Source organism: Rissa tridactyla, chromosome 1 (assembly GCF_028500815.1).
Source record: "Rissa tridactyla isolate bRisTri1 chromosome 1, bRisTri1.patW.cur.20221130, whole genome shotgun sequence".
In the NCBI taxonomy this organism is placed as follows: domain Eukaryota; kingdom Metazoa; phylum Chordata; class Aves; order Charadriiformes; family Laridae; genus Rissa; species Rissa tridactyla.
In genome coordinates, this window is record NC_071466.1 from 165,660,039 (window position 1) to 165,682,076 (window position 22,038).

Sequence of the window (22,038 nt, forward strand, 5' to 3'; positions counted from 1 at the left end):
TAGGGACATGGTTTAGTGGTGGTTTTGTCAGTGTTAGGTTGATGGTTGCACTCAATGATATTAAAGGTCCCTTCCAACCTAGACGTTTCTATGATTCTATGTTTGGGCTGTGAATCTAGAAAGACTCCCATTGAGGAATAGCTCAGCATTGAATCAACCCTTTTGGCTCTCTGGGACACTACAGCATCCTAATTCCCTCCAGGACTTTGTGGACCAGTTTCCAGCTATTGTAAATCGCTGCAGGACATCAAATCCATTTACATCTGGGTAATAGAAAATATAAATTTTGTGCCATCTTCCTTGTCTGTCCATCTGTCTTACTTTGCCACCCTTGCTGCTTTGTCTTCGTTAGCCCTCCCTGGCTGTCACTTGAAGCTAAAAAGGACTTTCTTGTTACCCCCATTGATTCTTCATTTCAAATGTGGTTAGCAGTGATCCTGGATTCTGGGCCACCATGCAAAGAGGCTGCAGTGTGCCTTGGGGAGAGGGGAAGGAAGAGCAGGACCAATTTATGATGAGAAGCGTCTGGAAACCAGGGTATAAACCGGGCAGAAAGAGGTAGGGATAGCTCTGAGCACGAATGCTGGAGCCAAAAGACCAGGGGTGACCAGAACCAGAGCTACACAGGGTGGAGGCTGGGGATTAGTGGCTGTCCTAACCTGGAGAATGTTCTCCTTTTGGCCCTTGCTGTGGGTGAGGTTGCTGTGCAGAAGCATGGGGTGGCTGTGCCGCCCTCAGCCTCTTGAATCACAGAGGTTGTAGTAGGAGAGCCTCTAGCACCAAGAGTGCGAAAGCTGGAAGGTTAGAGGGGGAGTAACAAAGAGAGACAGATATGGGGAAGATGTGGGTGTTCCCACCTTGCACGTGCTTCCCACAAGGGACTGTGTCTCCTCTCCAGTTTGCAGTGAGTGGCTGCATGCTTACTTGGGGGCTGGAGATGGCTGGCATCAGGAAAGCTGTCCCCACCCCTGGAGCTGTACAGGGTGATGATTTCTGGGCTAGGACCAGTCCTGCTTGGAGTTAAGCACTCCTCCCTGCAGAGCTCTTCTCATTAGTCTGTGCGCTGGGTATCTGTTCCTCTTTCCAATTGAAGGAGGCTGAGGCTGTTGGGGTGTGTGGGGCATGTTTCTGGGGGGGCTGTGTGTGTGTGTATGTGTGTGTGAAGAAAACACTCCAGCCAGTTGGGCTTCCAAGCACCAAGAGGCTCTGGGGTAGGAAAAGCAGCTGATATTAACCTTGCGCATTCTTTAGCACTTGGTTTTCTTTTACTGAATGAATATCACATGTCCTCCCTTCGCGCATCATCCCCCCCACCCCCCTGCTCTGGGCTTTACATCAGCCTCCTTAATAAGAAGCGCTCCGTTTTTAGTCCCAAGTGAGCGCCAAGCCCTTCGCTGCAGGGCTTACTGTTGCCTGAAGCTCTTGTCTGAAATAGCAAGCTGGCTCTCGAGGCAGGCTGCACACCCCTGAAGAGCCAGTCAGAGCTGGGGTACTCCGCATTGTGCATGGGGGCTCGCAACCCTTTCCCACCTCACCCCAGCTCCCTCTATTCAACATCATCATCAATGTCTGGGAGGTAGGAGTAAAAAGCAAACTCTCCATGTTGGGGGTTTATAGTAAATTCTGTCAGGTAGTCAGCTGCCATTTTGATGACACTAGAAGAACCTCATAAAAATGAATGGGTAAGAAGGCTGTGTTATTAAAAGGAATTGGCAAGGATACGTCTCTGCCAAGCCTAGCCCAGGACTGCCATGGGTGCAGTGTGAAAATATCTCCCTGTCAAGTGGCACTGACCAGAGCATGAACCAAGAGTTGCATCCTTTCTCTCACCTATTTCCCCTGAACCCCATGATGATGCCTTTTGTAGGGTGCTCTCAAGGTGTTGTTTCTTTCATACGTATTTCGCAGTCCTTCAGCTTCCTCCACTTTTATCTTTGAGAGAGTTTGCGTATATTTCTTCCATCTCACTACTAATTTCTTGAGACTTCCTTGCTTGACCCTTCCATACCTTCTCCAGTAGTCCAAGAATAAATAGTATTTCCTGGGGTTAAGGTACAGCAAATGTAAAATGCGTGAAAGGGAGAAGGCTAAAAGGAGAAGACGTAAAAATACAGTGTCTAATTAAAGTATGGAAGTAGCTTCTTTAAGGGAATATTACGGCAAATAGCTTAAAAAGATACCAGAATGGATTAGCCAGCTTTCTGAATAGGACTAGCCCCAGCTATTACACAGGGCTTAATAGGAGCAATAAGGGCTCATGCATCAATTCTGCAGAGACAGGAAGAAGTTCGTTTGGGCAGTGATGGGAGGGAGTTGCAGATGCTCTCATAGCTCTGTTCCAGGGTGGGAATCCTCTGTCACCATTGTCATGGATAATGATGAAACTGATGCACAGGGCAGGGCTGCGAGGTGGAGAACAGGCTCATCTTTAAGTGACTCAGCCTGACCCATATGCTCACCACTCGCTCTGTGACTCTCATCCCTCTTTACTTTCTACTGTGTGTCCTGGTGCAAGGAAGGGAACTGTAGCTCCTTCTCCAATGTCATCATCAGCTTTGTTTTTCACCCTCATAGCTATGTACCTGAGCTGTTTCTGCCATGGGTCCCCCTGCCTACACCTAGGATAGCTCCTAGATGAAGTGGTGGGAGAGCAGATACTGTGGTCAGGAACTCCAGTGGGCAGCTGGCACCCACTGAGGCTCTGTGGCAAAGAGGCTCTGCAAGCAAGGAGGCTCCCTTCAGTATCTAAAACATGGCTACTTAGCTCAACTGTCCACACGTGTTGGCTCTGAAGTGCTGGGCTAGAAAACTCAGAAAAATTAAACCTTGCTTGTGAGGTTTTTAATATCACTTATTACTGCTAAAACAGATCCAGGGGTTCCCCTTGCAACAACACTCCGCCTTTCCATCCACCCCTTTCTACATTCACATTTTTTGCCCTTTGCTCTTTCCTTTCTTGGTCCAGCCTCCTTCCTACTCTTTACCCATCATACCTGACTACAGGGTGATATAGTTTTTTTGTTTGTTTGCTTGTTTTTTCTTTATGCTATTTGTTAGAGTATCTGGAAAGACCTATTGCTTCTCTTGACACTGGTTTGAAGGTGGGGTTAAAAATCTCTATGTGCATGTGTTGTGCAGTTGTGTAAGAATGGGTGACTGTGATATGAAACAATAGGTAAGTTACTGATCATAGTTCAATGTTTGGTTATTTCCTTGGCAAGTGGATGTGAGAAAATGACCTAAGCTGGCCCTCCTTTGAGTGGAGGGCTGTACCAGGTCACCTCCAGAGGTCTCTTCTAACCTGATTTTTTCTATAACTCTAAAAATCTTGTTTTCTGTAGTGATATTTTCATCCTGAGGTGTGTTTTTATTTGCTTGTCTCATAGCGTATGGTGTGGTGGGACTGGACAGTATCTGGAATCTTGTTGTGTAGGCACAGAAATCCAATCAAGTGTTTCTTCTTTCATGGCCTAAACAAATCTTACTTTGCAGGAGTGCACAAAATTACAATTTGAAGAGCTCATCTGTAGAAGTGTTTTGCCAATCAAGGGCTGCAATGCCAAACGGGGTCAAAGTCTTTAGATTTTCAGAGTGAGTGTTTGCTAAATAAGGGCTTGCAGCTGGAAGTGGAACTGCAAGGCTGAAACTGGACCCATACGTGAATTATTCAGCATAGTTCCCTCTTTCCCTGTCAAAATGGTTCCCTTTGAGAAGCTCTGTGGGCTGCACTTCTTAATCACTGAACTGCCCATCATAGCACCTCAACTCCTTCCTAGAAACCCAGCTATTCTTGCATGTTTTTTCCCATATCTATCAGAATAAAATTAATTGGAGAGGAGGTGGTCATGATGGCAACTTCAGTGTTGCTAATCACTTAACGTTTTTCTTGCAAGACATTGTGATAGTCACAATAGCCTTGATTCTGTCTTTCTAGAAAGACTCTGAGAAGGATTTTCAGGGATATCAAACAGTATAATTTTTTTAGACATTAAGAAAGCAGGGTCAAGAAACCCTATTGTGAATGACTGGCTACTTGATGTATCGTGGCAATTGACCCTCTGGAGGCACTGCAGGCCTAGCTAGCCTCTGATGTCCCTTCTCAGCTACCCCTGTCAGAAATGCTCTGGAAGGACTGAGCCTAGGATTGACAGATGACATTTGCAACTTGAGAGGCCAGGGATGCTCAGAACATTATTCCAGGGCCCATGACACTGAGCTGTGTCCCTGCGCAACCTCCACCATGCAAGCTTCCTCTTCTTCAGTCACCAGCCACTGGTCATGGTGACAATGTCTGTGTGTGGGATCCAAGAGCCATGAAGTCCCCGTCCCAGCTCTCAGCCTTTCCCCTGCCATGCCCAACAAACCCTAAAGAAACCTGTAGCATTGCCACCCTGGCTCAAGCTGTTTTCTAACACCACTATCATCAGTGGCCGTTTTGTAGCCAGCTGAGGCAGCATATTTTGGAGTGGGTCAGCCTCCCCTCTTCCTCAGGAGCTATTGGAAGAGCTGACTGCAAACAGATTTTCACTGCCCCGATGTGGACTGATGTCAAACAGTGCCCAATGAGAGCTGACAAGCTGACAGACCCGATCCGTCAATGGAGGATGTGGAGGGGGGGCAGAGAATGTCTCTTGCGCACGCCTTCAAGAGACAGAGAGCAATTTCACAGATGGACCAGCAAAGCTCTTGTAAGCGATACAAGTTCTTATTTAATAGCCTATCTGTTTCTGTGAAGGCAGACACAGGCGCAGGGGATACAGGGATAAGAACAGTTCAGGGCCAGGCACAAAGTAGCCCACAGGAGTCCAGCTTCCAGCGGCAGGCTCTTGTTTGATATGATCTCTGACCAGTAAATAACTGGGGGTGGCTGTCTGAGAGCCCCCAATCTGCTCAGAAGCATAAGGTCTCTGGAACCAGGCTCTGGGCCACAAGAAATCATTCTTTCCTCTTATGCATCCTGTGTTGCAGAGTACTCCTGAAGAGTAATTGCGATAGTGAGGTCAGGAAGAAAATATTTGGGATTGGCTCCTTTTATTGATGCATGGTTAGTTGTTGTATGCACAGTGAAAGGTTGTGGGCTGTGAACTGTCCTCTCAGGAGAGCAGTGTCCTTTAGGTACTACCCTTGCCTTTGATGAAGTTGAAGATGCAGTCTTCCTGGAGAAGGGAACTTGTGTTCTTTGGGTAGGAATCACAGCTTTTTCTCAACTAGTGGGTCAGAGTTAGGTCAGAGAGGAGCTTTCACGCCTTTCTGATGCCCATGTGGCATGGTACCTTGTCCAGGCTCCAAATCAGACCACACCTCACAGCTGGCCATGGCCCAAACTTGAACTCATCCGTGCCTACTACCTGCCCCAATATCATCCCTCATGTTGGTCTACAGAATGACACCCATCACCTTCCTTCAAGCTTTTAAATGGGCCTAAATAGAAACATCCCTTGTGCGCTTGCCTGTTTGAAGCTGATCCCAACTGAACAAGCTTACCAGGATATAGATCTGGAAATCAGCACTGAGTTGGACTTGATACATTGGTTGCTGCCCAAGCTCAGTCCATGTGAAAAAACTAATCCCATGATGACTCTTTTCCACATTGACCAGTTTACAACTGAAGTCTGTAACAGATCATTACTATAATTTCCTTTTTCTTCCTCCAAAATGAAGACTGGTTTCAGGTCTCACCAACAGTCCAGGTAGGAGCCTGGGCCAATATTGACAGTTTTCACCCTGATGCTGAGGTCATGAAGGCATCATTGTGGTAACTGTGTCAGACACCTAGGAAGTTACGGAGCTCAGAAGAGTCAGTCAGTTGCTCTTGCCTCATCAGGAAAGTTGGGAAAAATTCTGCCACCATCCATGATCATTGTCTTTGTCCCAGGTAACATGACTAGTGGTGAGAATATCTTAGAAGTGGTCTGGTGGCCTGGGCTTGGGCTCCATGCTCAGTAATAAGCAGAACAGTGCAGATGAATCACTTGGTGGTCCAAAAGAGGTGTGGTTGGGCTCTGTGCAGGAAGAATTTTGCGTCTGCTGTAGCATTGTCAGTGAAGGCTGGCTGCTTTATTTTATCAGTGCAGATGATTCAGAGAGATGAATGGTCAGAGTGCAGAGCACTTTGGGATCCCCTGCTCTGAAAGATATGTGGGAGAACCAAGCTACTGTTTGCATTAAAAGTTAAGTTACTTCATTGGTGCTATACTACCAGTAGTAATCCACACACATAGCTTAAAAGTATACAAACCAGGCCCTTTCTGTTTAGTCCATGTCCTTTCCTCTGACTAAGTGGAAACTGGCATCTCCTTGCTTTATAACTCTGATTTGCAATCTTTCTCTCCCTCTTCCCCCACCCTCACAGCAGCCTGTCCTCATACTACTGATTCATTGTGCAATCAGATGGGTGATAACAGATGCTTCAGGAGAAGGGAATCTTCCTCCACAATTTGCTTAGCCAGTTGTGTGGTTGGAGTAGGAGTCAATTCCTTCCTGCCGTCTGCAGCCTGAAACGACTCATCCATCCCTTGCCATCCTAGGGGTACAACTATAAATACTAGCAAGAGTTCACAGAAGTTGCCAGCCCTTTTTAAGTTCTTTCTCCGAAATCTGTCTTTGACCGTTTCTTACGGCAACAAAAGGCTTCTGATGAAATACAACGTGCAAAGGGGTGTGAATGGCTGATTGTTCATTTCACCAAGCTGCCTGCCTTCTGAGTGCTGCAGAAGAGGGTTAGAAGGCAGTATTAACTCATTTTCACATTGTGCTTCGTTTCCATTAGCAGAATCTCCTCTAATTTTTCACTTGGCTGCAACATGGTGGCATCTGTCATGTCTTACAGATAGGTTGGGACATCTGCTGTACTGAGTGGGATAGACACAGTCGAAAGGGACGTGGCCCTGTGCAAACGTGGACCCGGCAACTTTTAATCAGACACAGCCCTTCTTCTTGCCTCAGTAGCTAAGTTTGCAGGGAAGTAACATTTCCATCTCAATTTCAGTGATTAGGAGTGACATCCTCTTTCTACAGCCATCTGGGGTGTGAAAACAAATACATTTGCGTGGTCCAAATCGATCCAGAAAGGTGGAAAGGAAACCAACGGCTATCAGAAAAATTATCCCTCTCTGCCTCTCTCCTTCCCGACCGCCTGCCCTGGTTGTTTTGTTTGCGGATCCGTATTTCCTCCCACTCTTTAGCTGGGCCAAATTTGGCTCTGTCTGGCGGAGGCAAGGGCACCAGGAGTGTCACGGCTGGTGGGGAAGCAGGAGAGCAGCGGGGCTGGGTTTTGTGGCGATGGGGTACCCTCGGGGCTGGCCAGGTGATGGCTCCCACCCCCCCTGCCGCTCCTGGGCCCCCCTCCAAGCCCATTTCTGGGATCCTGACTGACTTTGGCAGTTGGCTGCCGTTGCAAGAGGGTTTCCATGGCAATGTACCAGTGCTGCTCACTCCCTCCTCAGAGCTCTGCCTTCCCTTCCCTCCCTCTCCCTCTCCTCGCCCCCCTCCCCAGCCCTCCTGTTTCTCAAGCCTGTTGCCATGGAAAAGTCATAATCCACAAAGAATTTCAGTTCTCCCCCCACCCATTGGGTTAGGTTTTTTTTGGTGCTAAAAGTTTGGTTTTTAGTTTAACGTGTGGGCAGGGGAGGCTCCATCTGCCTCTTCAAAACCTTGTCCCTGGGCAAGAGGGAAGTCTCTGTCTTGGATTTGGAGGTCTTCCTGGAGAGAGAGTGATGAGAAGCTGCAGAGGGGAGCTCCAGCTGATGGGCATCCTGGCAGGGTCGTGGCTTTGAGAAGTGCTTATGTGACACCGGAGATTTTGAAGCAACCGTGTCGTTTTGGAGTTTGGAGCCTGAATCAATGACGTTTAAGTGCCCAAGACATGTTGGAGAAAAAGGAGGAGTGAGAAATTTCTGAAAGGTGCCTCCTCTGGAGGCTGCTTTTTCTGAAATGATCATAGTGAGTGCTGCCAACAGAAAAGGCTGCAGACAACTCATACGCTGCCACAATATGTGCACAGCAAGAACTGTGGAAATGATGCAGCTGAAGGTACTGAATGAGACCAGAACTAGAGCCCACATTATCCCACTTGATCGTCATGCTAATTCCCAAGTTCTCAGGGTATGTCTGCACTCCACCAGAACTTGCGTGTGAGGTTTGTGGTTACATTTTAGTTTGTTAGCTTAAGCACCAATTAAAGGTGAAATCAGGTAAGTTTCTGCTCAAATTAAACAAGCTCACCTAGATATCTCTGAAAAGCACTGGGGTACTCTGATAGCTTTGCTGTTCTGGGTAGCAGAGCTGGCTGAACAGGAGGGAGCTGTGGTGTGGTAATAGATGTGGGAATTGACCCTTTGCTGCACTCTCCATGGAAATGTTCTGGTCTCACTCGCAGCACGCTTGCTGTTTCCATCTGCGCTGTGTTCAGGCTTCCCACAGTGGGCACTGTGGCCCGGGATCCTCAGATGCGTGTTGGAAAACCTTATTCACAATATTTCTAGGTCCAAGGAGTCCTGGAAGGCTCCTGAGCAAAGAAATATTCTTGGGAGATTTCCCACTCTGTTCAGGAGGGAGAAGGGAAAGGATGCAGATAATATATCCCAAATTTGGACCTTGTACTTGTTTCAGACCTCCTGAGAGTCCTTCATTGGATGTGATGTTAGCATCACGCCTGAGGCTTCTTTAAACTGACCTGTTCCGAGGGAAGAAGCAGAGGAGTAATTCAAGATCAAATGCAGCTCTAGAGTAAAATGGCACATTTACTTCACTAGAGATGCAGCAACATGGGCTGAAGTTGACTCTTTCTCTCTCTTTTCCTGTTCAGGAAACATTGAGGGTGCACGTTTTGTTTCTTTTTTATAGAGGCAACTACATTCAGGCGGCCCACTGCAGACACCTAGCCTACGCACTGTGGTTACCTCTCCCCATTGTCTGTGTGTACCAGGCATCTGAGTCACTTGCTGCTCGCCTGGCCTCAGATGTCGTAATAGTCACAGCGTCTAAATTGGGCATGTGGAGTAGGTGACGGAGTATAAACCTGGAGTCTTTTCAGGCTGGTGGAAAAATTATCGATTTATAAAACCATAAAGTCACAGTGCTGGGTCATTGTAGCTCCTCTTCTTTTGCATGAATTCCTGGAAGGTGATGGATTTTCAGCTGCCGCAGACTGTGGTCTGTCCCGCAGAAAGCAAAAAACCTGATCTGTCAGCAACGCTCTACCTCTTTCCTTGTCGTTATGGCTTTACTCTTTTCTAGACGAACATAATTTCTTTAGTCCTATGCCCGGGGTTGTTTGTCTCCTTCTGTTTTCAACCTCTTTTCTGATACTGCTGAGAAAGAAGCCCAAGTAGTCGCAGTGCCATGTTGGGCACCTCTCAGGTGGACCCCATCTCTACGTTTCACAGAGGCTCCTGAACATCCAGCATCAGAAAAAATCCTCAGTCACTACCAATCTGGGCTAGGAGTTGAACTGTTGGCCAGAAGGCAAATATTTCCTTTCTTTTTGCACCTTTCAGGCCCCAGGGATGAATCCCATAAAGTTTTCCAGAGCACTGTGTGAGAATGTAGGAGTGCACTGACCGTATCAGCAGACACAGTCGCCCTCCTTGTGCTTAGCCAGACCTTGTGTAGCCCCAGACATCACTCCCTCTTTTACCAAAGAGAAGAGAGAGAGGGCGTGTAACTTTATTTAACAGAGCCTGGACTACAAACTACATCACAAAACACTCTACAAAGTTAATAATACAAAGCACAAGTCGGATGTGATATAAATGATGTAAATGTGTGAACTCTGAGTAGGACTTTGGCAGTGTTCCCAGCCGTGTTCGAAATGTACCCATGATATTTCTATCTCCCATATTGGGAACACACTAGAGACAGGCAGAAAAGACTTAGGTTGAGTTTATTATCCATATTTATCGTTCATTTTAGAATAGCATCTTCCTCCCACACTGATCCATCCTCACAGCACTACATATGCACCCAGCTCAAAGCAGGAGCTTCACACTTTGACTTTTGGGGCAAGAGTTGAGAACAGTGAGCTATGATTGAAGCGTTCAGTGTGTGTTGGGAAACTGAAAATAGATGGTGCAAGTGAATATGGACCCTGTAGCTATGCAGGTAGAGGTAATGAAAGGGGTTTGCAAGCTGTCAAGTCATGGGACTTTGGGGTAGAACGGAGGCATGCCTGACTGTAGGAACCCAGGCAAAAGACTAGAAGGAGATTCTCGGTATTTACCTCCCTTCCATGTTTTCCAAGTGTTTGAAAAAGGGATGATGTCAGTGGAAGAAGAGCACAGAGGGGTTATGGCTGTGACCAGAGTGGGGATAAGAAAAGTCTGGGGGCTGAGGATTTGCACAGTAATTTTTGGGTTGGGACCTGGGGTCCAGGGAGCACCTGGATGGGGACATCTTGGCTTTCAGAGCCTTGTTGTCCCACAGCGGGAGCACAGACAACGCCAGTGGTCGTGCAGTTGAGCTGGCAGCAATGAAGGCAGCGGTGCCCCAGCAATGGCTGCATTGGAAGTGCTGATGGAGGCGATGGCTGGCAATAGAGAGCCAACGGGAATGACAGCAGAGATTGGCAGTTTGGGTGAAGTGGCAGCAGCACAGGGAAGGGTGCTGGTGGTGAGGAGGGTGCTGATTGCAGCAAGTGTTACAGTAGCGTCTGGAGTGCTAGCTACAAGTGAAGACGAGGGTGGCTAATTACAGACATGATTGTGAAGAGGAAGAGGAGGCAGGCTCGAGGAAGAGTGGTGAGGTCTGCGATTATGGCACTTTGCAATGAAGAAGCTGGTGCTCAATGCGGGGCTACGAGGGGTTCAGCTCTAGTATTAACTGAAGCTGTGTTCTCCACATGTGGCAGCTCATGGCTTGCTCGCTTCCCCTTCTGTCTCACTCTTCACTTTCTTTGCTACTGCAGCATTTTCCCTGTTTGCGTGTAGTGTGGAGAGATGCATTAATGGTTTCGTGTAGAAAAAAAAAAAAAGAAAAATCCTAAATTAGACACTACCCCACTGGTGATACATCCTGTGCCCCTTGCCAGACAAATGCTAGCTGGGAGGTCTTCTGGGGAAGAATGAGGTTTTCCTAATGCTGCAAGGAAAAAAAATGCAAGGAAGTTTAAAGGCGAGTGTGAACAAAAAAAAAAAAAAAAAAGAATCCTAATTGTTCTGAGACCTTCCTCAGCCCAAGGAAGGGTTAATGCTTTAAATGCAATGTAATTTCAGCGGTACTAAAGAACACGTTTCCATGGAAACATCAACCCACAGAGGGAGAGAAAGAGGGAGAAGGGAGAAGGAGCAGCAGCCGAGAGATGGGCTCCTCTGGCAAAGGAGGAGCAGCCTTCAGACCCCCCCACAGTTACTGACAGGAGCGATTATTTGTTTGTTTGTTTTAATCGATTCCCTCTTGGAGGTGTGATAGGGAAGAAAGTGATAAGGTGCTGTCTTGGCCGAACCGCTACCAACCCAGAAAAATCCAGTAACACTTCTTTGGACCCAGTCTCCTTGCGGGCAGTGACTCTGCTCCTGCCAGCACTGTGAATTTGCTGCCCTTGCAAATGCATGAATGCTTTCAACCCTTGATAAACGTTGAATAACCCCCAAATCACTTGTGGTTTCCTGGTGGGTCAAAAAAGTTAAGTTAGTCTGCTGTTTCAGAGAATGTAATAAAGGGATTTATTTCAATCTCTCCAGCTAGTTTAGCCCTGTCTGGCTCCTGGCAGTGGGGAGAGGGACCTTTCTGGCAGATTTGAGTGGTTTTCCACAAGCAAGAAAGTCCTGAAAGCTACAGAGGAAAATTGATGTGCTCACCTGCTTGCTGGTCTTGCTCCCAGGACAGAAACTGGAATGAGCTCTGGGTAAATACTGAGATGCCCTGATGGCTGACTTCCAGCATACCAGCCACCTTCAGAAGACCAAAGGGGCTATTGACATGCACATTTACTTGGCCATTTTTTTTAAGCTGTGGTCCACAGCCATGTGGGTCCATGGGAGGTTTTGAAGGGACATGCAAAAATGATTAAGAAAAGTGGGATTAAATTCACGGTATGGGGATAGTAGCTCAACTAGAATATTTTTTAAGGCTCTGCAAATTGACAGACCTCTAAAAACATCATCCTGGGTGAAAAATCAGTGTGAAGAGCCTCATTTGACTTCTGTTCTGTAACTGCTTGTCCTATCAATGTTTGTATGACTGTGCCCTAAGACAGATAAACAAATCTGAAGGACATCTCTTAACCTTTCAGTATTTGCCTGATCCTAGTGGTATGGCTTCCATCAGTGACCTGTTAGGTGAATGCCAAGACATAATTATGACCCATTTTCGCCTGTTCTGACTAATGTAATTTTCCATGCTTTTACTGCCTCATGTAAGCAGATCTTTAGTCCTTTCAAATGAGAGAAATACCTTGAAGACTACTTTTACTTTGGAGAAAAGTGATATGTTATCTGTTCCTAATGAATAAGGAAGGATGGAAAGACACAGCAATAAAAAATAATACTTAAAAAAAGTAATTGGCAGGAATTTATTAACTCAGTAAAGCTTTGCAGCTTGATCCAATTTTGGACTGAACATTTATTTTTTATTTTATCCAGTCACTGTAACAATTTTGACCTTAAAGCTATTTTTCTATTAGCTATTTTCTATTACTTAAAGGTTTGGTGAGTCAATCTAGAAGTATATCTGTTTTTATCAAAGCTTTTTTGGATAAAAAAGTCTTTCTGAGAATAGGCTGATTTCCTATCAGATTTATGGCTAATTCCTGCTTTAACTGGAGTGTGCTCTTAAAACACTTTTCCTTGTTTCTGTTTTATTTCCAGTGAGGCCAGAAGGTGTAGAGGGATATTCTCAAGCTACTTAGGACTCTGTCATTTTCCCAGCAAAAAAAGATAATTTTGGAAGAAAAATTGTAAATCAAATATTTTGGGTTTAAAATGGAATATTTTGACATGGAAATCCTATTTGCTGTCTCTTGGGATTAGGAGCATGGGAATTTTATGTTCTCGTTTCTCCTTCATGAAACTTGGACAGACTAAATATCCGGTGATAACCTTCCCTTGTTGAGGTGATGCTGTTCCTTGTGGGACTGTTTCAGGGTGGCACATTAAAGATTTATTTTAACTGGGGCTTTTGTCCATAAAAGAAAGGGCAAAATGTGTCACGCAACAGACCAGACTGTGTGGGAGCATGACCATGCCAGAAGCTTCATTTTCTGTCCAATGTTGTTACAGTTTTCTGATCTTATGGTTCTCCTTCTTTCTGACAAAATGTTGACCTCCTCATGAGAAAATGTTGTTGCCAAGTTCTTATCCCTCTTTCCCATTTAAAAAGTGATTTTGATAGGTAATTTTTCCTGGCTCTGGCATTTGTGAAAATAGGTCAGTCAGGACGTGTGTGAGAAAAATTTGGCTTTGGTTGGGTTTTCAAGATATTGTTGTGACGGACATAGCAGATGGGGCAAAGTGAAGATTTATCCTGCCCTTTTTTCCATAAACAGGTCACCTCATCCTAATGTATACCACTGTTTCCTACAAGTGACCTAGCTCTCACAGTCTGGCCTTGGTACTGTGAGCGGCACCCTTGGCAAAGGGAGTGTAAAATGCCACTAGACCTGAATGGCAGCACCTCTTTCCCTTTTTCTATCAAAGGCAGTGACTGCATAGGACCAAAAGCAAATGGGAGATCAGGTCCTAGGTGGTGTTAAGATATGTGGAAGGAAAAGTTATTGTGGAAACTCTGAAGCTCACTGAGCAGCATTTCACCTAGGCGTCATGACTGTCATTTGTGCCCCAGGCGGGAGTTGACACCATGACCCTGCACAATGAGACTCCCCTCTGTCCGCTCCCTGATGGACTTCTGTCCATGCTGCAAAACCCTGTGCCGCGGTGCTTGAGTTTCCCCTTACATTTTCAAGAGGGAGGCTAGGGACTGCACAGGCTGTGGAAAGCGAGCTTCGCTTCTTGTTCTCAGGAATGGTCCCGTCTCATTAGGATCAAGCAATGCGTGTAGGAAAGCGGCCCTGCCACTGCTCTAGCTCCCTACGTACTCTAAGGATAGATATATCCTCAGTCCCCAGGAACTGTCAGCTCAGAGTCTTTCTCAAATGACAAATTCATGGCAGATAAATAGAAGAAATGGGAAATGAAGTGAAAGTACCATTTTTTTTATGATGAAGAGAGGGAGTGATGGAAAAGATTCATCCTTCCACTGTACAGAGGAGCTCTGTCACTTGGAAGTCTTAGCGCACATGCACATTGTTTTCAAAACACTTGTGCTGAATATGATGGAGAAACAGCAAGGACAGATCAGTAGAAATTTCTCTTCCACCAGAAATGGGTATTTCACAGGTCAGGATCAAACACCAAGAAAATTCATCTTCCTAGAGGTGAGAGGCCAGAATCTCAGCAGATCAAACAGTATCACTCCATAGATGTCAGCTGAATATCACTGATGTATTCCAGCCCAGTGTCTGCCCTCCTGTCTTTTAAAAAGGTGTGGACAGCAGGGAAAAAACAAATTAGTCTCTTATATCTTTGTTATCTTGTAGCCTGAGGGATATTTCCTAATCTAGATGCTCTCCTAACCTCTTTGCTTAATGAAAACAATCTTGAGCTCTGGGTGTTTCTCTGAGCCTGCTGGTCAGATTGGTTCCCAGTAGTATAAAATGGCTGTAGCCTGGACATATTTTCTGATGCAGAATGCCTGCACAATTTAGAATTTTGTTGGTCTCTTTTCGATACTTTCTTTCTTTCTTGCAGTGCATCTCCCCAGATTCAGTGGTAACACTGACAGAGAGAAGGGAGCAAATGAAGAAGAGTGAGATGCTGTTCCTTTAAGATTTAATTTTCCTAGTCAACGGTTGCTTCTGTTTTTTTCCTACCTTGTTTTGGTTTTGTTCTTCATGATAGCAGAACGAACAGAGTCCATGCCCCTTGTTATGTAAAATCAGCTGCGCTCGTGCCCTTTGCGTGGACTCCTTTCGCTGTAAATCGTACCTGACACAGGACAGATGTTACACAGACACAGCCAGATGTGCCTGCCTTTCATGACTCCACAAGCCACTGGCACCACAGCAGTGGGAGGCAGCGCAGGAGGCTGGGGCAGCGCAGGAGAGTGAGCAATGGGAGAGCCTCTGAACGGCTCAGCCAAGGTCGGTACCAGCCATGGGGAAGTTTGATCGAAGGCCCAGGTGGAGCCCGTTCTCACCTTTTTGGGGGTGAACGATTGGGTTTGATATCCCCTGGAGATCTCGTGCACGTGCAGCTGGATCTGGATGGCTGTTGCGCATGTATTTGGCTGTCCTCTGAGGCAGAGGCAGCCATGGAAATGTCGAGCAACGGTATGGAGAAAAAATATCAGTATTATTTTAAGCTTCCCATGGGTTTGGAGTATGGAGATATAAATCAGAAGTCAAAGGGATCAGCTGCAGTTTTCTCATTTAAAAAAAAATCTACACTATTTCAGTCTCTCAGATGAGAGCAGAAGCTATTAACGGCATAGTTAGTGCTGGTTAAACCTTAATTTGTCAATCACTTGCCATTTGAAGGTCAGAATTCCCATTTGTAGATAAATACACTGTTCCTAAAACTCCCTTTTCCTTGTCCTTTGTGTTCTGTCTGTTCATCCTTGTTCGGGAGCAGGTGTGTGGGGCGGGCAGGACCTGCTGCAGGGCAGGAGTGATGTACCTTGCCAAAACTGTTTGCATCAGCCCCGGCTGGGCAGGTCTTGCCAGAGCTGGGAGAGGGAACGTGTTTGGAGCTGTGGTGCACTTGTGGTGAGATGCAGTAACGCATCCGTCTTTGTTCTTTGCTGGGCATGAAATAGGTCTGGGAAGGCAGCTTCGCCTCTCCCTGGTACCTCTGGCTGGTGGGTTTTTAGTGCTGTCTCTAGGGGAAAGAAAAAGGCTATTTCACCATGCAAATTCTGCAGGGTAAAGGCCTTTCACTGCCTTCACCTCACTGCTGTTACGTTTGGCCTCAGTGTTTCACATTACAGTGAGTTTCCAGAGAGGCTGACGGTAGTCTGCACCCCCATCCCCTTATTCTGCATCAAACTCTACCGGCCTTTCACCCTGCAAATCCTCTCTGGCAGAGGTATCTCATAGCCTTTCTTTCCCCACTGTCCACCTACACCCTGTTTTTCCCTTGTGTGCTGGACTGCCAAGACGACCCCCCGATGCGGATGGTGGAGAGGCTGTTTTGTTCATATGGCCTGTCTTATTCAGGGAAGCGGTCGATGTTAGGGTAATCACGCCATTTCAGACAGACCGCTTGTCTCATAGGAGCATAACAAGCACTGACAGGGCACAGGGGAGTGTATGTGTGTGTGTGCGCGCACACGTGAGGCGGGGAGTGCGATGGGCTGAACCGGGGCATTATTCGAATTTGCCCACCTGGTCAGCAGCTTCAGGAGGAGGTGATTCCCAGCAAGGCACTGGAGGCAGAAGTAGGAGTGGTTAGTGCTGATTTCAAATGCATCTCCTTCAGAGCTGTTTCTGGGGCAGAAAAAATTTGGTTAACGCCCTCAGAGAAAAATTTGGTTAACGCCCTCCCTGTCTCCCCGCAAGTCCCCTTCGCCTGCCACATTTGCCTCTCCAGGCTTTCCCCATCACTGTCTGAAACCGTTTAAAATGTCATCATCTCTCCACCGGTCCTAAATTGGCCATCTGATGTGGTTTTAATGCTCTATTTCCTATGCCAACCAGCCTTGCAAACACTCTCCATTAGCGTCCAGGGCTGTCAGCCTCACGTCTCGGGTGGGTGGTGTTACCTAATGGTCAGAGCACAGGATGGGGAGTCGGGTCCCCCCAAATCTGACTTGCTTTGTGCCCAAGGACACATCCCTTCCTTCTTGGCTCCTGCCTGCTCGTCCGTACCATGGGGCTCACAGTGTCGGCCTGTTTTCACAGTGTCATCTGTACTTTGCTCCCACTTGGCTGAGTTGGGGCATTGCGGTTGCTGCATCTGCACCAGGCTGGGGAAGGGCTCGACCCTTCTGTGCTCACATCGAGCAGCTCCAGAAACACTTGCATAAGCAAAATGCTTTGCTGGAAGGTGTTTCTAGCAAATTAAATTAATTTACCTGTGTTTGTCATTGTTGTCCCCCCACCCCTCTTTCTCTTTCTGTCTCCGTTTTGGAGTCCAATCATGGATTAAGCCCTTTACAGGTATAGTTTCATCTTGGGTTACCTCACCTGCATGCACAGCCTGCTGCCCTCACCTTGTGCCCCTCTTGCAGCTGGTGGCTCAGTGCAGTCGTGCCAGGGAGCCCCCCAGCCCCCTGGTTGCCTGTTTGGGGACTGGAGTGTGTGTAGGCTGTAGGGAAGAAATAAATCCCCCCTGGCCAGAGCAGGCAGCAGTAGTGCTGGCGTTACCAGGGCAGCGCTGCTGCCGAAGGGGATGACTCTGGCTGTGATAGTGATGGAGGGCAGAGCCGCTTGAGTGTGGCTGCCTTGCAGCGCGCTGCCGGCTTGGCCAGCCAGGGAGTCCTTCAAGCCTTGATGTTTTGTCATATAGGCGTCCCCTTGCTCAGTGTGCCTGAGCAAGCCCCGCAGCTCCCCGCGTACCGCTCTCGCCCTGCATCCCTCTGTAGGTGACAAGGTGACAGGACCCAGCAAGCTGCAGGAATTCAGGGGAAGCTGGGGGGGGGGGGGTGGGGGGGCGGGGAGGAGCTGCTGCTTCTGCACTCCTCCTGCAAACTTCTGTAAACACGTTGCTAATGGGTTTGAGAGAAAACCCTCTGAAGAGTTATTGTGCCAAATTTGGAGACTAATTTCAGTCATTAAGGTGCGAAGCGAGGGATTTTAGTGCCACTTTAAGTGTAAATCTCAAGGCAGCTCCAAGGATTGGAGTCGCTGATGATCCCTCCTTGATTATTATTAGTGGTTCTAATCTTTCCGGTGGAAAACGAACGGAAATGACACCCTCTTGTGTCATATCTGTTGCTGATTTCTGTGAACTCTTCTTGTCAGGCTGTGCAAGGGAGATTCCCATAGTGGCATCATTCTCAGGTGGGAGGGGAAAGAGGGCTGAGAACTGTTTATTATTGCTGTTTGTTTAATGAGATATTGGCACTGCTTTCTAACTACTGACATACAAAGCTGCAACTCCCATCAGGCTAATGGCATCCTCATCTTCTTGGAGCCTTGCTTTGTCTTTACTCTGGTGGCCAGTGCAGAGAAGTCATGAAATGGGTGTAGCTGTATTCTGTGCGCACCGGAAGGTCTTTCCCACCACCAGAGCCTTACATAGGTCTGGTAGGCTGCACATACCTGGTGATGGTCTGTGCCTTGCATTCTTCAGGACTAGAGCAATGCAAATGGCTGTGAAAGAAAGGCCAGAAAAAAAGCACATGTGGCCCTGACATGGGATGCTTTACACCATTACAAACAATCCTGTGGCTAAGATTTTCCAAGCAGCAGATGTTTTGGGGTTCTCTCAGTGTTTGGGTGCTGAATGGGTCTGGCTTTTGGAAAATAACCAATAGTCTGCCTTTGAAAATTGTCCTGTTGCACATGTTTCATGCTGGGCTCCCTTATGGCTGTGTTTCCTATGCTGTGCACATCCGTTGAAGGTCACAACATGGAACAAGTATGGAATTTCCTTTAGAAATAAACATCATTGCTGATTACACTTGGTAATGGGGAATTAGAGTTTCGTTGATTAATGGAGTTAAGACAAAAAAAAATTTGGAAAAAGAAGCGAAAATCATGACCTTTTTTTTTTATTTGTTCAAAGAAGTTTCCCTACTGTCAATGCTTTCATTAAATTAGTAGAGAGTTCTCTGTATGCAGATAGTGGGAAAGTGTGAACCCACTGAAAGAACAGATTCATTTTCCCCTTTTTTTCTTGAAATTGGTTCAAACTGAGTTTAGAAGGGACAAACTGAAGCTGAATATCAGGAAATGTTTCCTGGTATCATGGCATAATAGAGCAGAAGAACCTCTCATGCCTGTAATGGAAATGTTGCTTGTGTAATTTATAGGAGAACTGGGCAAAGCACTGGAGGGCAGGGTCCTGGGGCTAGCCCTGCAGGCAGCTTGGTCACCTCTGCCTCTCACGGTGATGTGATGCTGCTGGTGCCAGAGCAGGTGTATAAAGGCAAAATCTACTTCATGCGACAGGATTGTGAATTGAAGTGAAATATATGAACAGGGGAAACTGTCAGAGTGCCACGGAGATGTCATATAAGCCACTGAACTGTGAAATGTGTATTTGCCTCCTCTTCTTCCCCACAGTGTCATTCTGGACAGTCTGACAATTAAGAAAACAATAGACCTGATTCTCATTTACAGCAAAACCATTTTAACATGCTCTCACGATGCAGCAAGGCCTTGAAATAAGTGTAGCCGTAATCTCGGTCCACTTAAAGGTCTTCCCCGCTGCCAGAGCTGAGTGAAAAGGCCTTAGGATAAATAAGATTGAAGCTCGGACTGTTTAATAGTCCATTTGTACATCTGACATGAGATGCCCCAAAGGGGAGTGCCTTGCGCAGAAGTGACGGGGCCTTTCCAGACAAAGAGAATCATTAATGTTGGCTGCAGGGATTTTCAGGGCTGATCACCCTCTAGTTTGATCCTGCCGGGTATAAGGCATGACTCTGTCCGTAAAGAAAAGGACTTTAACTGGACTATCTCAACATCCACTGTCCCTATTCCTAAGCTGCTTCAGAGGATTGCTTTGGGCCCCACGAGGCGTGCTGGCTCTAATAGGGATGGATCTTCTCGCAGGTGTGCTGCTCCTTCCTCTGCTCTCTACAGCTTCCCTTATCATTGGCTGTCTCTACTGCTTCACCTGTAGGCCATCACTGTCCTCAAACGACACGTAAAATCCCCTTTGGAAAGTGAGCAAAGTGTAGGCTGTGGAGCATGTTTACACAGGTAATTGCTATGGATCCCTCTGCCCTTTGGAGTAAGGGGAAATCACGGACCGTGAGCACTCATGTGTGCATATGGCTCTTAGTCATAATTTCAGGAATTCATTGAGACCCAACGTGGGACATTGTTTCCCAATCCTAGTCTCAAAATGGGGGCAATTGCCTTGCCTTGCCTGATTGTCCCAGTTCCTGGAGTAATTGTCCTGCTTCCCTCACCTCCTTCCTCTTAGATTTTCTTTTGCTGTCCCCAGCATCATAGCACTGTTTGCACCGTGCTCCCACGATCCTGGTGTAAGCTACAGGGCGGGAGACAGGGTCTCATTTTGGGTTTGGTTTCCAGGCATTAACATTCTCCTCGCTCTTTTCTCTCTCCTGCAGGTACCTGATCAATGTCACCTTTGAAGGCAGGAATTTGTCGTTCAGTGAGGACGGATACCAGATGCATCCCAAGCTGGTGATCATCCTTCTGACCAAGGAGAGGAAGTGGGAGAGGGTAGGACATTTTTGGTAATTTTCAAACTGCCTCAGGGAGGAGGATGGAGGAAGGCTCCAGGTGAATAATCCCCTCCACCCTTCTGTACTTCTTATCAAGGGCTGGCAATCTCCTCCTTGCATCCTGGACTACTGGTATCTCCAATACCCAGGCTGCTGTCTTTTCCATGCAGGATGCCATTACATTCTTCCATTAGCGTGTATAAAAAATTCATCAGCTTCCCTTCTGTAACCTCTGAACATAAGTTTTCCTGCCTTTTAGAGAAGAGACCTCGTCTGTGCCATGGGTTTCAATGGCAGAGACAGAAAATATTTCTCTGCATGGCTCGGAGGCAGTGAAGTTCTGTATGCTAAACGGCTGCGATTGAGCTGCAGCCACACTTAGTAATATATTCCAATGTTAACTGTCCTTGATATATCTGGCCAGTGTCATTTGCAATGGGATGGTGCATTAAGTAGGATGTGTATGTGAGATCGTATCGAGTTGTTCAAAGATCCAAATTTGCATATTTCTGAATAATTTGCATGTAACCCAAAGCACCATTTTGGAAATGGTGTGGATTTCTGTGTTAGTGCAAAGCTTTGGTTCGTTTCACCTCCCACATAAATGCCAGTGGTCCAGGCTCAGAACAAGCACTCCCAAAGCGTTAGAATTGAAGTAGAGGGGGTAGTTTGAGGGCTAAGAAAATAAGATATAACAAGTGATGGGGGTAAGAAGTCAGAGCGAAAGCAAGGAAAATTCAGCAGAGCAGTCAACAGATATGAAGCAGAGCTTGGTCTGGATATGATCATGTGTATGGCTTAGAAAAATGCCCCTTTGCCCCACCAGGCACAGAAAGCCTTCTCTCTTTGGCTGCTTGTTCTCTGCATGTGGTCTGCATGGCCAACACCAGGAAGAAGTTCATGGGGAAATGAGAATGAAATAGGGAGCTGTCAGGAGAAGTGCATTCAGAAGAGGACCGGAGGAACAACTTTTGAAGGAGGCAGAAGAGCCATCGCATTAGTGCCTGGCAGACACTAAGGTCTCCCAGTAATTGCAGGAGTTTGGGGAGAGAGTGAAAGGCCCTAGCTTGTGCCTGGTTTCCAGGAAGACCTGTCTACCTCATGGTCTCGTCACTATGCACACCAGATGAGAGTGTATGGTCTGGGAGAGTCAGCAGAGGTATCAGGGGGACAGGAGTGTGAGGAAATGTATGGCACGGCTTCAGCATGTGTGGACACCTCTTCGACATGTTTGGAGGCAGGCTGGCTGGATATTGCACAGGGGGTGAGCAGGCAAGGCTCAGGCTGCAGAGACCTCACGTCAGGCTCTGTCCATCATACAACTTCACTAAAGCCCACCAGGCAACATCCAAGAGGATTTATTCCTAGATGGCACCAAATTTGTTCTCACAGAGGGAAACTCCATCATCAGAGCAGGAAAATGAGGCAGTAGCAGTATGAATCCTGCTAGGGATTATTAGCAGGGCTGGCTGCAGGGAATCTGTTGCTGGAATGCTTTGCAGGCTCTGGGGAGGGGCAGCTAAATGCAGTCCTGTTTTTATCCTGCTTGTCATGTGTATTACCCTGTGGCACCCTCAGTGAAGGCTTCAGGGCTTCCCTGAGTGGTAAGAGGGATTGTTCGGTCTCTGAGTGCATATCCGTCATCTCTCAGATGAACCAGACAATTAGTGGAAGGGATGCTGGTGA

At 47.0% G+C, this 22,038-nt stretch overlaps 1 protein-coding gene across 3 annotated transcripts in view; it reads left to right on the forward strand.

The window, feature by feature from the left end:
* GRIN2B (glutamate ionotropic receptor NMDA type subunit 2B) overlaps positions 1-22,038 on the forward strand; it is a 222,031-nt gene that overhangs the window by 124,461 nt on the left and 75,532 nt on the right. For all 3 annotated transcript variants that reach the window (XM_054188128.1, XM_054188129.1, XM_054188130.1), the window contains one exon: positions 20,236-20,350. In XM_054188128.1, the coding sequence (XP_054044103.1) occupies positions 20,236-20,350 (115 nt within the window). The remainder of the gene's footprint in view (positions 1-20,235; positions 20,351-22,038) is intronic.